Below are 13,472 nucleotides of genomic sequence, written 5' to 3'. Positions count from 1 at the left end.
AATTCTCACAGAAGTGCAGATCTGGGTCCCAGATGAGCCTGCCCATGCAGAAGCTTTCCTCAGCCAACAAACATCCCTGTGCTGGCCGTGTGCTCGCCCTAGACCCCTCACACTCCCGGATGCCCGCTCAGTCATAGGCAAAGCATCCACTCAAGGAGAAAAGCTACCAGTGCTTCTCCAACTGTGAGAATGATCAGCAGCTTGTGTAAAACTAGAAAGGAAAAACCTTGAGATCACGGTCAAGGAAGAAGCCAGGCCCTGCACACACCCAACTCTGACTCTGAGCATCCAAAAGCCTGATCCCTCCCTAACTTTGGGGACCCTAGCAGCAGGGAGAGAGATCCCTAGGCCTGGGCCAACAGATGTGTCAGAAGTGCTTATCACAGGAGCAGTGAGATACAACCTGGAGGATGCTGGGAAATTCCTGGAAAAGCATTCCCTTCCACCATGTCCAGGAGGGCACTGACCAAGACAGACAGCCCCCACCCCCATTCCTCTGTCACCTCTGCTCCCCACCACACAACCCCCTCTGTCTCTGGAGCAGATGAGCTCCCCAGCTTCTCACTGAGCGCCCTGGGACCCAGAATCCCCCTTGCCCAACTCTTTTCCAGCAGGCAAAACAAGGTGACAGTTGACTTAGACAGCCGGTCACATCAGGAGGTCGGGAGTAGAGGTTGGGGCTTTCAGGTCTGTGGAGAAGGAGCCAGCAAGGCCACGGCCAGGTCATGGAACAGACAGACAGCTGGTCTGCTGGGCAGCTGGCCAGTGAGACAGCAGGCCTGAATGGTCAGAGTAGTGGATGGCACCCCCAAACCGCTGGAATAGGAGCCTTCTGCAGGCCAGAATCAAGACTTCCCTGAGGAGATACAAAAGGGGAGACGGAGAACAAACACTGGTAAAAGAAGGGAGAAAACGGACTGGAACCCACTTGCCCGTGGCTACACTCAGGACAAGGAGGGTGCCAAATGGAAGGGGGATTTAGCCCCAGAAGCTGTGTGTAAGCATTGTGCTACGGAAGCACCCAAAGTCTATCACAGATGGTGGAGGCCAACATCACGCTCCCATTTTTTGTTTTCTCATGAACAGGTTTAACACAAAGTGGGCTCAACTGTACCCTTCTCCTTGGTCCCAACTCACTCATACTTCTGAGACCCCTCACAGAGTAGGTAGGGGTTACAGTGGGTCAAAGGTGACTTCACTATCAGGAGTTCACTAATGTACACCAGGAGCAGAGACCACCCTAGGAGTGTCCCTCACAGCAATGGCTGGGTAGGGGCATCTCATGTCATATGGGGGAAATATATTCCAGCCTGAAGCCTTGGCCAAAAATACAAGGAGAGGCAGACTGCCTGCAAACAGGAAAGCAAGGGGTAAACTGGGTAATTTCTCCCTCCAGGGAAGGAAGTGAATGTTCAGCTACTTCCTCTTCTAGCTACTAGAACCAGCTCCATCCAGTCTCAGTGCCACTGGACAACCCTTCATAGGCACCCTTCCTAGGCACTATCCACAGCCCCTCCTTCCCCTAGAAGGCCTAGAGATGTCTATCAACGGTAGTCCTTGGCATCCCTCAGCTGACAGTCCCTCTGGCCATTCTGAGGCCATAAAGTCACAGACACTCTGACCACTGTAAGACACTCACCTTGCACAGGGGAAGGACTTCACTTTCACATTAGTGACCCTGTTTAAGGAACACACAAGAATATTTCAAAAGACAGACAACAATCGCCTCCACCTGCAGCCTCTACCACTCAGCTCCCAGCAATAGGACTTGGGCTCCCAGGGGCTGTGTGCAAGGATGTGGCTCCTATTGCAGGAGGAGTGACACAGGGGGCTGGTGAGCCCTGGTGTCTGCCCATAAAAGCAGAACATCCTTTTCCCCCCTTGTGAGCACTCTCTGAAGTGCTCTCTCCAAACCACTGGGAAAAAGGACTGGCTACGGAGGTCCTGGAATGTGGGGTGTAGGGCTCAGGGGGCCCTTTCCTTGGCTGCCCAAACCATCCTTACCGCACTGGAGCTAGCATGGCTGAGTTTATCAAAGCGAAATTTCAGGTTTGACCTCGGAGAGTTTCTGCTTTTGGCATCTAAGAAAAGAGAAAAGACATGGAGACTAATTAATAAATTAGTCAGCAAAATCAGAATAGTGAGTAAGAGGGCCGGGGAAGAGTGGACCTCAACCTCCCCCAAAACATGCTCACTAGCAGGTACCCCCATTTGTGATTATCAGTACTCAGACTCTGAGAAATGGTATGCCCTAGTCATTAAACAGGGGTCACATTAAAATTACATATCTTCAAAATTAAACTATGGAAGCTCATAATGAAACAGACCACATTCAAGGAAGATAATAGATATTCAAAAGTTGTCATTTCCTCATTATATTGCCAGGTTTTGCTGTAGTCTGTGCTCTTACATCCTCTGTGTTCTTATACCAGAAATTCACTAAGGCAGTAGGCTATTCATCTCTCCTCAACCCCAAGCTCAAGGGATGTCTCAGTGGGAGCTTGGGATCAATCTTGATGAGAGTATTAAGACCACTGAAGTTAGCAACGTTGCAAGCCAGGGTTTGGCTTACAGTTTTTCTGACTAGATTTAAGAAACCAATAAAAATTATAATCTATGAACTAGCCTGGGAAGGTGCTGTGCCTGCAACCACTTCATTGTAAAGAGCAGCAGAGGAGACACCGTGCTCCCAGTGTTTGAGAGCTACTACCAAATTCACCAAAAACGCTTTTTGTACCGCTGATGACATCAGTGCTGTCTTCCTGATGTAAAACGTCAACGTGAGCAATGAAACCCACATGGGAACCAGATTTGACTATCATCTGCCACCCTAAACTGGCTATAGGTACCATAGTTAGGTAAGTACCAGTTAGACTGTCCTTTGAGGATTGTATAGACACATAAGACTCACAGTAAAGAATATTGTATAGTTTGCCATTATTTGCAAACTATGTTTCAGATCCATCATACTGATAAAGTTTACTGTGCCCGTGTATAACATGTACATTTGCACACACACACACACACACACACACACACACACACACGAGGACATGCACATACATTACACATGCATGCTGTAAGACCCTCCCTGAGTGGTCCTGATGATTTCCTTTTTGTCCCCAGAAGCTTGAGTCTGAATGACCAGTGAGTCTGCAATTACAGAAAACTGTCAGGCCTTCTCTCCTCTCAGCCTGCCTTTTCCTCAGTCACTGTAGCAGCCAGAAACAGCCCACAAGTGCATGGGGTTAGAGATCCAAAGCAGATGTCAGTGTAATGCAGCCTAGGGTGTTCCTCCTGGGTATGTAGTTGCCATTGGGGAGGATTCCACACCAACTCTACATTTCCTCCTGCCCTGAATGACCTTATAGACACTCCTGAAGCCTCCCTCCACTCAAACCCTGTCCAAGAGAACAGGCTGGAATCCATTCCTTTTGATATTTATTTAGTGCCAAAAAGGACATAGTTTGGTTTGTTTTTTGTTGTTGTTGTTGTTGTTGTTTTTGTTTTCTTAATTTATTTATTTATTTTGTTTTTCAAGACAGGCTTTCTCTGTAGACCAGGCTGGCCTAGAACTCACAGAGATCCACCTGCCTCTGCCTCTGGAGTGCTGGGACTAAAGGCATGTGCCACCACCGCCTGTCAAGGACACAATTTGGTGACAGATTTTCTTGTTCACTCCATCAATATTTATCAGTCCAAAATTTTGTCAGTGCCAAAGCTGGGACTGGAATCCATCTCAAGATCTGCATGACCACAAGGATTTGAATCAAAGGAAGCTGTGGACTACTCCACTAACTGGGAAGCCTGCCACAAACGGTCATCTGCTTTTACCCTGGCGTCTCCCTGGATCTCACTACACCCTGCTTTTGACATTGTTTGCTCTCTACCCAGTGATACCAGTAGAATAACACCCTACCCAAGCCATTCTGAAAACCAAAAATAACTGCAGATAATGCCAAAGTCCTGTGGGAGCGAGAACACACCTCCTGAGAACTGGCTGGTCACACTAATACTTTATTGCTGTCCCACGATACACATTTAGGTTAATAGCTGTATGTTTCTTATGGTGTCTGCTCAGCAAATCTTTACGGGGAGCTGAAGAAGTCCTGAGTGGGTTTGCAAAGAGCAGATGAAGGCCTGAGTGTGTACAGAGCAGATGAGGTCCTGAGTGGGTGTGTAAAGAGCAGATGAAGTCCTGAGTGGGTGTGCAAAGAGCAGATAAAGTCCTGAGTGGGTGTGTAAAGAGCAGAGGAAGTCCTAAATGAGTGTGTAAAGAGCAGATGAAGTCCTGAGTGAGTGTGTAAAGAGTAGATGAAGTCCTGAGTGAGTGTGTAAAGAGCAGATGAGGTCCTGAGTGAGTGCAAGTGTTTACATAGACAGCCATGTCAAGGACCAATGCCTCAGGCCCGTGGAAATGCCAAAGCCTCCCCAAGCACTGTGAGGCTCAGAGAGATGGCAAAGCCCTTCTCTGGTCAGAGTGTGGATGTTGACTGTGTGTGCAATATGAGTGTTTACAAATGACTGATTAGTGTGTGCAAAACCTACCAACTGCCCTTCCTTTTCCTGGATGTTTTCAGCCTGAGACCGCTCACTACAAATACCTTCTACTGAGACTAACTGACCCCCTCCCCACAGTGCCACCTGGGTGAAAATCACGTCACACTGGGTTCTTGGTGGACCCTGAGAGCTGACCCCTTTCCTTTTCCTCCAGCCTGGTACTCCCTACTCTGCTCAACTGCAGGGATCTCAGAACCCTGAAAGACCCAGGCCACCACTCTCCCTAAGCCCTCACTATTAGTAATTTCTACATCCCAATGCCCTGCCACGACCCTGGCTCCCCTAGATGCCCGCGGTGCCTCTTCCCCAGCCCCCACCAATCCTTTCAGTAGTCAGCATGCAGCTGCCAAATGGTCCTTCTCAATGCCAGGTGGCACCTCCAGAACCTTCAGTGGATTTTACCAACAACACCTGTGTCCTCACCAGGCCTTCTGGCAGCCCCGTCCTCTTTCTGGCCTCCCCATGCACCCCCCTCCCTGCACTGAACCTCATGCACTCCCAGAAGAGTCTTGCATTCCTCCAGCCTCCTCCACTGCTGTTCCCCTTAGTGCCAGGCGCTCAGCATCCCTGCTGTGGCCCTGGCCCTGGGTGGGGCAAGAGGTGAGCAGAGAATGTCCAGCTTTCCGTCACTCTCCTAACTCCTCCACCATGGACTCATCGTGAAATCATTCACTTCTCTGGGCCTCAGTTTCCCCGTATATAAGAAGATCAGAATATGACCTTTGTATGGTTGGACAGATGGACTAAGTTAGTAAAGGTGAAGGCCCTAACGTCTTGGGAAAGGAGCAGTTGGCCAGTTCAGCATGCCTGGGGTGCATGCCCTATGACCAGCAGTCAGGGCACAGTTCTGCCCTTCCGACGATAGCACACACATCTTCACATGCCACTGACCTGTGGGGCTCCGGCTCATGATGATGGGGGTGGCAGCAGCTCCCACACAGGGGCCCTCGCTGCTCGGGGACGGGCTGTAGACAAACACCTCCTGCTTGAAGGGTGAGGTTGTGGATGGCTGGCTGCTCTGCGGAGAGAAACTGGGTGAGCAAGGCCGCGTACCCCCAGCAGTCCCACAGCTGTCCTGGGATGAACCATGCAAGTCACTGCCTCCAACCCCATGTTCCCTTCCCCGTTGGTGCTCCCCTGGCAGGGACAACCGCCCGGTGCTGCAATGAGGCACACTTACCCCACTGTCACACTCCTCCATGGCCTCGCCCTCCCCTGCAGTGCTGCTGAAGCTGCTGGTGCTGGAGGAGGACCGGGAGATGTTGGCGCGGCCATTCTCCTTCAACTTTATGAAGGGCCTGTGGGGAACAGTAAGCAAGGCAAACGGAGAGTAAGGCAAATCCACCAGAGGACTGAGCTTGCCCACACTGGTTCCCCCAGCCTCTGCCTGGTGGTCCTTGTGTTCCAGAGACTTCCAAAGGCAAGAACTGTCACTCAGCTTGCCTGGAGGCACAGCATATAAGCCAGGACTCCAAATGGCTACAGCCAGCCTTTCCCAAACCCCAACTCTCTTACTTCTCTTTGTTGGGACAGATTTCTGGAGAGCTGGGATTTGACGAGGTCTCAGACTTTATCTCCTGAGAAGAGTGTCCGCCATCCGGGGTTTTGGGAGTGCTGGAGGCACTGTCACTAGGGGGAAAGAGAATAAAGAGATGTCCTTGTCCACTGCCATCCTAGACAGAGCTCAGGCTGTGGGGGCCAGCACAGAGTGTAGCCACCTTGTCCCTCCCCACCTGAGCCCCTGAGACTACAGCACACAGCCGAGGTTTCTGCTCTGTACAGTAAAAGCCAATCTGGATTCACAGTGATGGTACAAAGTCACGGGGGGTGGGGGGGGAGAGGTCTTGATGGCCTCCAGCCAAAGTCCACCCCTCTCCCATGCTGGCCATTCCACCTGGCAAAGCTATAGATCAATAGAAGGTCACACAGGGAATTGAACCCAGTACCCATGGATTCCTGAGAGATGCTGGGGGGGAGGGGTCACCTACTGTAATGACCCTTGAGGACATCCTACATGTCACAGGGCAGCCCTGGATGTTGGGGAGAGAAGGGACACTCTAAGCCCAAGGATCCAAAAGCTTCCTTCTCCTGCAGTTCAGCAAAGACCACAATTTGCCTATAGCAAACTGGGATTAGGATGGTTCTGTGCTCAGCTCACTTGTTTTTGTTTTGTTTTGTTTACTTCGATCCAGGACCAATGATTTCTGCTTTGCTTTGTTTTTTAAGAGTCATTTATTTGCATATTTATTGTTTATGTGTATTTGCATGATGTATGTATGTGTACCACATGCATGTCTGGTGTACTCGTGGGTCTGTAGAGAACATTGGATCCCTAGGAACTGGAGTTAGAAATGGTTGTGAGCCTCCATGTGGATGCTGGGAACAGAACCCGGGTCCTCTACAAGAACAGCCTGTGCTCTTAACCTGTGTTCTTAAGCACTGAGCCATCGCTCCAGCCCTGCACTGTACTTTTATAGTAGCAGCGTTAATGAAGCATAATACACATGCCATGCAACTCATCTATTCAAAGTGGACAATGAAACAATTTTTAATATGTTCGTGGAATTATGCAGCCATCACCACAATCTAATTTTAGAACATGTTAAGGCCCCTTAAAAGAATGCCTGGCTCATCTGCAATCACTGCCCCACCCCCACCCCTAACTCTTTCTTTCTGTCTCTATGGACTTTGCCTAGTCTGGATATTCCATAGAAAAAGGACTTGACAACATACATGGTCTTCATGTCACTTCTACCAGCTTAACATTTTCAAAGTTTGCCCGTGTTATACCCTGAATCGGTATCTTATTAGTTGTTGTTTATTACAAAATAATATTACATTTTGTGGGTGTACTGATTTCATTTTACTTATCTAGCAGCCAGATACCAGGCCCTTCAGTTGCATCCACTTTGAGGCAACCTATGGAAGGTATGTGCTGGTGTTGTTATGGACAACGTTTTTTTATTTTCATGGTTTCTCTCTATATATACACCTAAGGGTAGGATCAGCAGGTCCTATTGTAACTCTATGTTTAGCCCTTTGAGGACTTCCAGGCTGTTTTCCAAAGTAGATGCAAGCAAGATGTAAATGTGCCAATATCCCCACATCCTCTCCAGCACTTGTTATTTACCTGTAAGACCACAGGCACCCTGGAGGTGTTAATGGACTACATAAACTCTGCGTGTGTGTGTGTGTGTGTGTGTGTGTGTGTGTGTGTGTGTGTGTGTGTTTGTGTCTGTATCTGTGTGTGAGTGTGTGTGTTTGTGTCTGTTATCTGTGTGTCCACATCTCTCTCTCTGTGTCTGTGTGTGTGTATCTGTATCTGTGTGTGTGTGAGTGTGTGTGTGTCTGTGTTTGTGTCTATATCTGTGTGTCCACATCTCTCTGTGTGTGTTTGTGTGTGTGTGTGTGTGTTTGTGTAGCAAATGCATGCGTGCACGTATATGCAGGTGCTTTGACTGCCTGTGTCTGTGGAGGTAAGAAGTCACATGGGGTGTGTCCCTCCATAGCTTCCACCTCATCTTCTGAGACAGTCACTCATTGAAACTCACCAAGTGACCAGAGAGCCCCAGGGATCCTCCTGTCACCACACCCAGCTTTCTATACAGATGCTGGGGGTCCAAACCCAAGCTCTCATACATGCCCAGCAACACTCATCCACTTTCCCGTCCCTCCATGCACTTTTGGTGATTTCTTAACTATTAAATCACAGGGCTGGGTCACCACAATGAAATTCCCTCTGTGACAGACACAAGAGGACTTTCTCCTCTCCTGTCTTTGGAGACCCTACACACACCCTCTCTTCCTTCCCAGCTGTCTTTGCCAATTCTTGATCTTCTACTTGTCTGTGAGCACCGGGGCTCTACACACCTCTCTGAGCAGTTATATGAATCTGTTCAATTCCTTTGCATCAGCAACTCTACCCATCACTGCCCAACTCTCCAGTCAGGACCTCTCTCCTAAACACGACTGACAGGATGTATAGGTAGGGAGGCCACAGTTCAAGGAAGCCTGACATTGGGAAAACACGTCCCCATGCTTGGGTACCTGACAGCTAAAGGAGAAGGGAGCTGACAGGCCCCATAGCTGGGATGGAGTCAAGACCCTGGCAGTTACCATCGTGTTCGGCTGTCCCCTTGGCCTTCAGAGCCCGAGTGCAGGCGGGGGAAGAGTCCCGACCGCCGCTTGATGGGGCTCCGCGACTGGTTCTTCACGGTTGCTGCTGCGGCCACTGGAGGCTGCCGATAAAACCCGCCACAGTGAGTGCACGTGCCCACCCCACCCCCACCCCTTTCCTAGTCTACACATGACTCCTGGTCTGGTGAGACACCAGAAAACAACAAGAAGATGAGACCCCAACACTTGAGCCACTCACAGCCTCTTTCCTGTTCATAAGCGAGGCCTGAGGCAACAGGGCCTTGAGCTCATGGAGGATCACAGGGTCACCATAGTGGGTCAGATGCAGAGCTGGCTGGGACCATTTAGGGAACCACAGATTGAAAGACCTAGAGAGCCCTTGGAGTGGCCAGCTGCGACCTTTCACCTTGCTATTGAGAAAGCCAAGAACCAGAAAACAGAGGGATGTGTCAGGGCCAGCTGGCAATAAGGATCCAGGTCTCCACCACTGCTTGTGAATAAATGGACCCAGGCAGGAGTTTCAATAACAGACCAAATAAAAGGCACCACACGGAGTCCACCTGCATGCATAGCAGTGGGCCGCTGGCCAAGGTCTCTGCTTAACAAGTCCCCAGCCTTGTGGTGGGAAGAGGACACAATGGTGTCTAGCCCCGGGCCCAGTGCCACTCATGTGCTGTGTCACTTTGAGAGAATGGTCAAGATCTCAGGGCCTCAGTTTCCTAACCCACAGGAAATCAACCTGCTCTGTTGATATCATGACCTTCTTCTGAGAGAAACAAGATAGTATATGTGAAAATATTAAATAATCAAGCCATTGCTCAAGGCCATTTGTAATAAAAGTCAACATCTCTGTGAGTCTGTTCTGCTATTTAAAAAAAAAATTCAAAGAAAATTCCAGTCCATACAAGTCAAAAGCCACTTGTCTTCTTAATGGCTGGCTACATGGTTCCCTCACCTGCCCTTGGTGTGAGTCAAGAGGCCTAAGCTCGCAGCCCCACAGGGCTGTCTCTCTCTGAGAGCTGAACACATAGTGTGAAGAGGCTAAATTTTGTATCAGGAAGTCCTTCACTCAAAGCCCAGAACTTCATCCTAGCTGGGTGACTTTTAGTAAGTTACCTAACCACTCTGAGCCCCCTTTTCTGGAAGTGTGGAATGGAGAGTGCCCCAGTGTCTACTCAGACAACCGTGACAGGGATCAGGTAAGGTCTTGTGTGTTGATCACCAGTTTTCAGTGCCTGGTGCAGAAGCAAGCTGGGGTGTCCACTGCTGTCATCAACAGGGAACAGGGTCTCCCTCATGAGCCCCCAAGCTCAGTTCGTAAACAAACCGACCCCAGCGGCAGGCTGGCGTGGAAGTGCCACAGGACCGTTGTCACAGAGCAGGGCTTGGGTTAGCTCCTCAGCAGCTTCAGTGTCCCCAGCCCATCGTCCAGCTTGCCCTGCTAAAGTTGCCTAGCCCAAACCTGGGATGGGACACAGCCTTCCTCCCTCCACATGCTGGCCCAGGATCCCAAGTACTCACAGAGAAGGTGGTCTTGGTGACCTCCATGCTGTTGTGGACAATGCCCCCACTGAGGCTGCCAGGAATGTTCCCACCATGCAGCTTCTTCTGGCTACCCACCATGGTCTCCATGGAATGGCTTCGCACACGGATGGCTCTCTGCGAGGGGTGGGGACAAAGGTCTGAGAGTCAGTACCTGGCCTCTCTGGATGACTCTGTCCTAGGCTCACACATACATATGCATGTGCACACTAGCATGAGCATGTAAACAGACACAAGGCCCACACCTCGGTCATTGGTGTTTGCAGAGTTCTCTAAATTCTGTCCAGGCAGGGTCGGAGGGCTCAGTGGTGCAAAGTGGGCCACCCTGGTATCCTCCTTTTATGGGAAGGGGAAGCAAGGTCTGAAGCTCAGCAAACCTCAGTGACACTGTCTCGTTAGCAACTCCACATCTCATCTCTGGGTTATGGCTTCCTTGTCTGTAAACTGGCTGTCACATGTGCCATACAGGATGGGGACTGAACACAAGTGCCAGACTGAACACCGACTCCTTTTATTTTGACTTCTGCTGGAGAGATGGCTCAGCAGTTAAGAGCACTGGCTGTTCTTCCAAAGGTCCTGAGTTCAATACCCAGCAACCACGTGATGGCTCACAACCATCTTATAACAGGATCTGATGCTCTCTGTTGGCAAGCATAGCATTTGTATATAAATATAAATAGATTATTTTGACTTTTAATTTTTGGTGTGGCATTGAGGAATGACCTAGGATCTCCCTCACGCTGGGCAAGAGCTCTACCACTGAAAGACATCATAGACCATACATCAGTTCTATGTTCACAAAGCTAAGCCTCCTCTCCTGAGTTGCCCTTCCCGTTATTACCATGGGTGTGCCTTGTGTATCTACAACTGCTCTTCGTGTAGAACCCTGGAACAAGGTCCTGTGCATCCATGCATCACGTGGGCTTGCAGAAGCTAAAGACACACTTTCCAGATGACCACTATGGGTCTATATGGCCCATATAGTGCTCCAAGTGGGGCCAGGGAGGGGCTGCTGGGGTTTTGGAACCTTATGTTCACTTATGGCCAGCAAAGAGCAAAGAGTGGGGAGAAGCAGGGTAGGATGGGTATTGGCAAGCTTTTAAGTGTCCGGCCAACGACAACCAGGACAGTCAGGTTTGTCATGTGCTTGAGAAAATGAGGATAACTAAGCTATAAGAGCATTGATTGAACCCGTGGAGAAGCTGGACCTGGGGTGACAATCCCTCCCTAACTTCTCTAAAGGGCAACACTTCTCTGCACAGGACCAAAGAGGGGTGTTTATGATGCTGCAACTCAGCCCCATCTACGGGGCCAACAAACATGCTGCAGGATCCTGGCTCCCCCAAGAATAACATTCTTTTGCTACAGAAGCATTTAAAGTGAAGGTATATTGTGGAGATTTTCTCTGGTGACCCCCATGCCCTTGCAACATTACCATCTGATCATCTATCTGGTTTCTCAACAAGATGACCAGACAACACAATTTAGTGATCAAGAGCACAAAAGCCTTAGCTGGTGGTGCCAGGAGTAATAGCTGGGTGCTCTACGGTACCACCTGCTAGCTGGGGACCCTGCATCTTGTTTAGCTTCTCTGGGACTTACACAGAATGGGATAAGGTGTATCTACACAAGCAGTAGCAGCAAGAACATGTAAAGCTCTTAAGAGAGAGCCCAGTGCATCACAAATGTAGCTTCTAGTGCTGTTGATACTATGTTTCCTGTGTGCTCAGCACCACACCAAGTTCTACAACTGCAGTGTTGAGGCCAAAGGAGCATGGAGTCCAAAGAGTGCAAGACCCAGTGTCTGTGATGATGGTCTATATGTGTCAATCAGTTGTTCTGAGGCCCAAAGAGCAAAGGCTCCTGGACACCTGCACTATTGGTGGCTCAAGTACAAGTACCAAACTCCAGCTGGCAGAACCAACATCTATTCCAATGTCTCCTCCTCCTCCTTGGGATGCAAAGTATCCAGGCTCAGTGTAAAGAACTCATTTAACTCATCCCTTGCTGGAGGAACATCCCTTGCTGGTGGTTTTGGGGGAAAAGCATCTGAAAGCATGGGAGCCATTTGGGAGGTCAAACCTGACGATAAGGCAGGAGAGCCCAGGACCACACAGGGGAAGGAGGAAAGTACATGTGAGCTTTGACCAGCTGAGCCTGGACTTCCTGCTACAGTCATTAATGGATTTTCCTCACCAGGGTGTGAGCCTGTCACCCTAGCATCAGGAAATAGATAGGAACTAAGTTACAGCCCACTCCTTCCTTTCTGGATTCAGGCGTGCGTACACCCCCATGTGCCCACTAACAGGTCTCTCCAGAGGAAGAGCAAAGCCCCCTTCCTTCCCTTGAGACATCCAGGAAGAGATCCACGTTGACACAAGTACTGTTCTTCAAGACCCCAGTGACACCTTTGAGACCTGGGGGTGACAAAGGGCCTCATTCTGCATGCCATTCCCTCCTGACAAGGGGCAGAGACTCAGAAAGGCTGCTGGTACGTGTAACAGCCCTCCCCCTCCGGACAAGGCACCAACAATGAGGTGTGAGACTACCAGCCTCAAATTGACATCATGTAGCCTCTATTGTCTGAATCAAAGATGCCCCATGAGGGACGGCACCTCTCCCCTCTCTAGACCACAGAAGAGTTGCCTAGCAACAGTGTTCCTGGGACATGGTTGCAAGAGCCAGCATGTTTGATTCATTCTACCACCCGATTGTCATAAAGTCATGTAATCTTTGGAACCTGACATGTCCTTGGATGGGGGGAGAAGGCTCCTTAAATGGCATTAATGTTTCATAAATGCCAGAATCTTTATATGCTTGTTCCCTGTACTGCCGCTACCAGTGTTACCAAGTTGCACACTCTTCATTTGTGTTCTTATCTGGTCCTCATCATCTCTAGGATCCAAGTATGAATAGTAAGCCCTGTGCAGTGTGTCTGGTCTAAGGAACCTTAATACACAATCCTATTGAACCCTTAAAAGGCTGAGGTATAGGCAGAATAGAAAATCTCCCAAGTAATAAAGGACTGTCACACATCAGTAAGATAGAGCTGGGATTCAAATCTAGTATCCCAGGCCCCAAGATTGACAATACAAAGCTGGATACAGCAGTGCCTGCCTGAAATCCATGCAATTCGGAGACTTGAGAGGTTAAGGACAGCCTAGGCTACAAAGTAAGACCCTGTCTCCAAAAGAAAAATAAGGGGGAAGGAAGGGAGGCAGGGGAAATGGAAA

General features: G+C 49.6%; 1 protein-coding gene across 8 annotated transcripts in view; it reads right to left on the bottom strand.

Annotated features, from left to right (window-relative positions):
• Nucleotides 1-494: 494 nt before the first annotated feature.
• The window catches only part of Rap1gap2 (RAP1 GTPase activating protein 2), a 189,078-nt gene continuing 176,100 nt past the window's right edge, over nt 495-13,472 (bottom strand). For 7 of the 8 annotated variants that reach the window (XM_051180021.1, XM_051180019.1, XM_051180016.1 and 4 more), the window contains 8 exons: nt 10,219-10,356; nt 8,677-8,798; nt 6,076-6,189; nt 5,741-5,858; nt 5,452-5,578; nt 2,005-2,081; nt 1,640-1,678; nt 495-856 (listed from right to left, as the gene is read on the bottom strand). In XM_051180021.1, the coding sequence (XP_051035978.1) occupies nt 1,670-1,678; nt 2,005-2,081; nt 5,452-5,578; nt 5,741-5,858; nt 6,076-6,189; nt 8,677-8,798; nt 10,219-10,356 (705 nt within the window). In that variant the 3' untranslated portion in view covers nt 495-856; nt 1,640-1,669. The remainder of the gene's footprint in view (nt 857-1,639; nt 1,679-2,004; nt 2,082-5,451; nt 5,579-5,740; nt 5,859-6,075; nt 6,190-8,676; nt 8,799-10,218; nt 10,357-13,472) is intronic. The other variant, XR_007834248.1, reaches the window with a different exon arrangement.

Source organism: Phodopus roborovskii, unplaced genomic scaffold (genome assembly GCF_943737965.1).
Source record: "Phodopus roborovskii unplaced genomic scaffold, PHOROB, whole genome shotgun sequence".
Lineage (NCBI taxonomy): Eukaryota > Metazoa > Chordata > Mammalia > Rodentia > Cricetidae > Phodopus > Phodopus roborovskii.
This window is presented reverse-complemented; position numbering and strand designations above follow the sequence as displayed.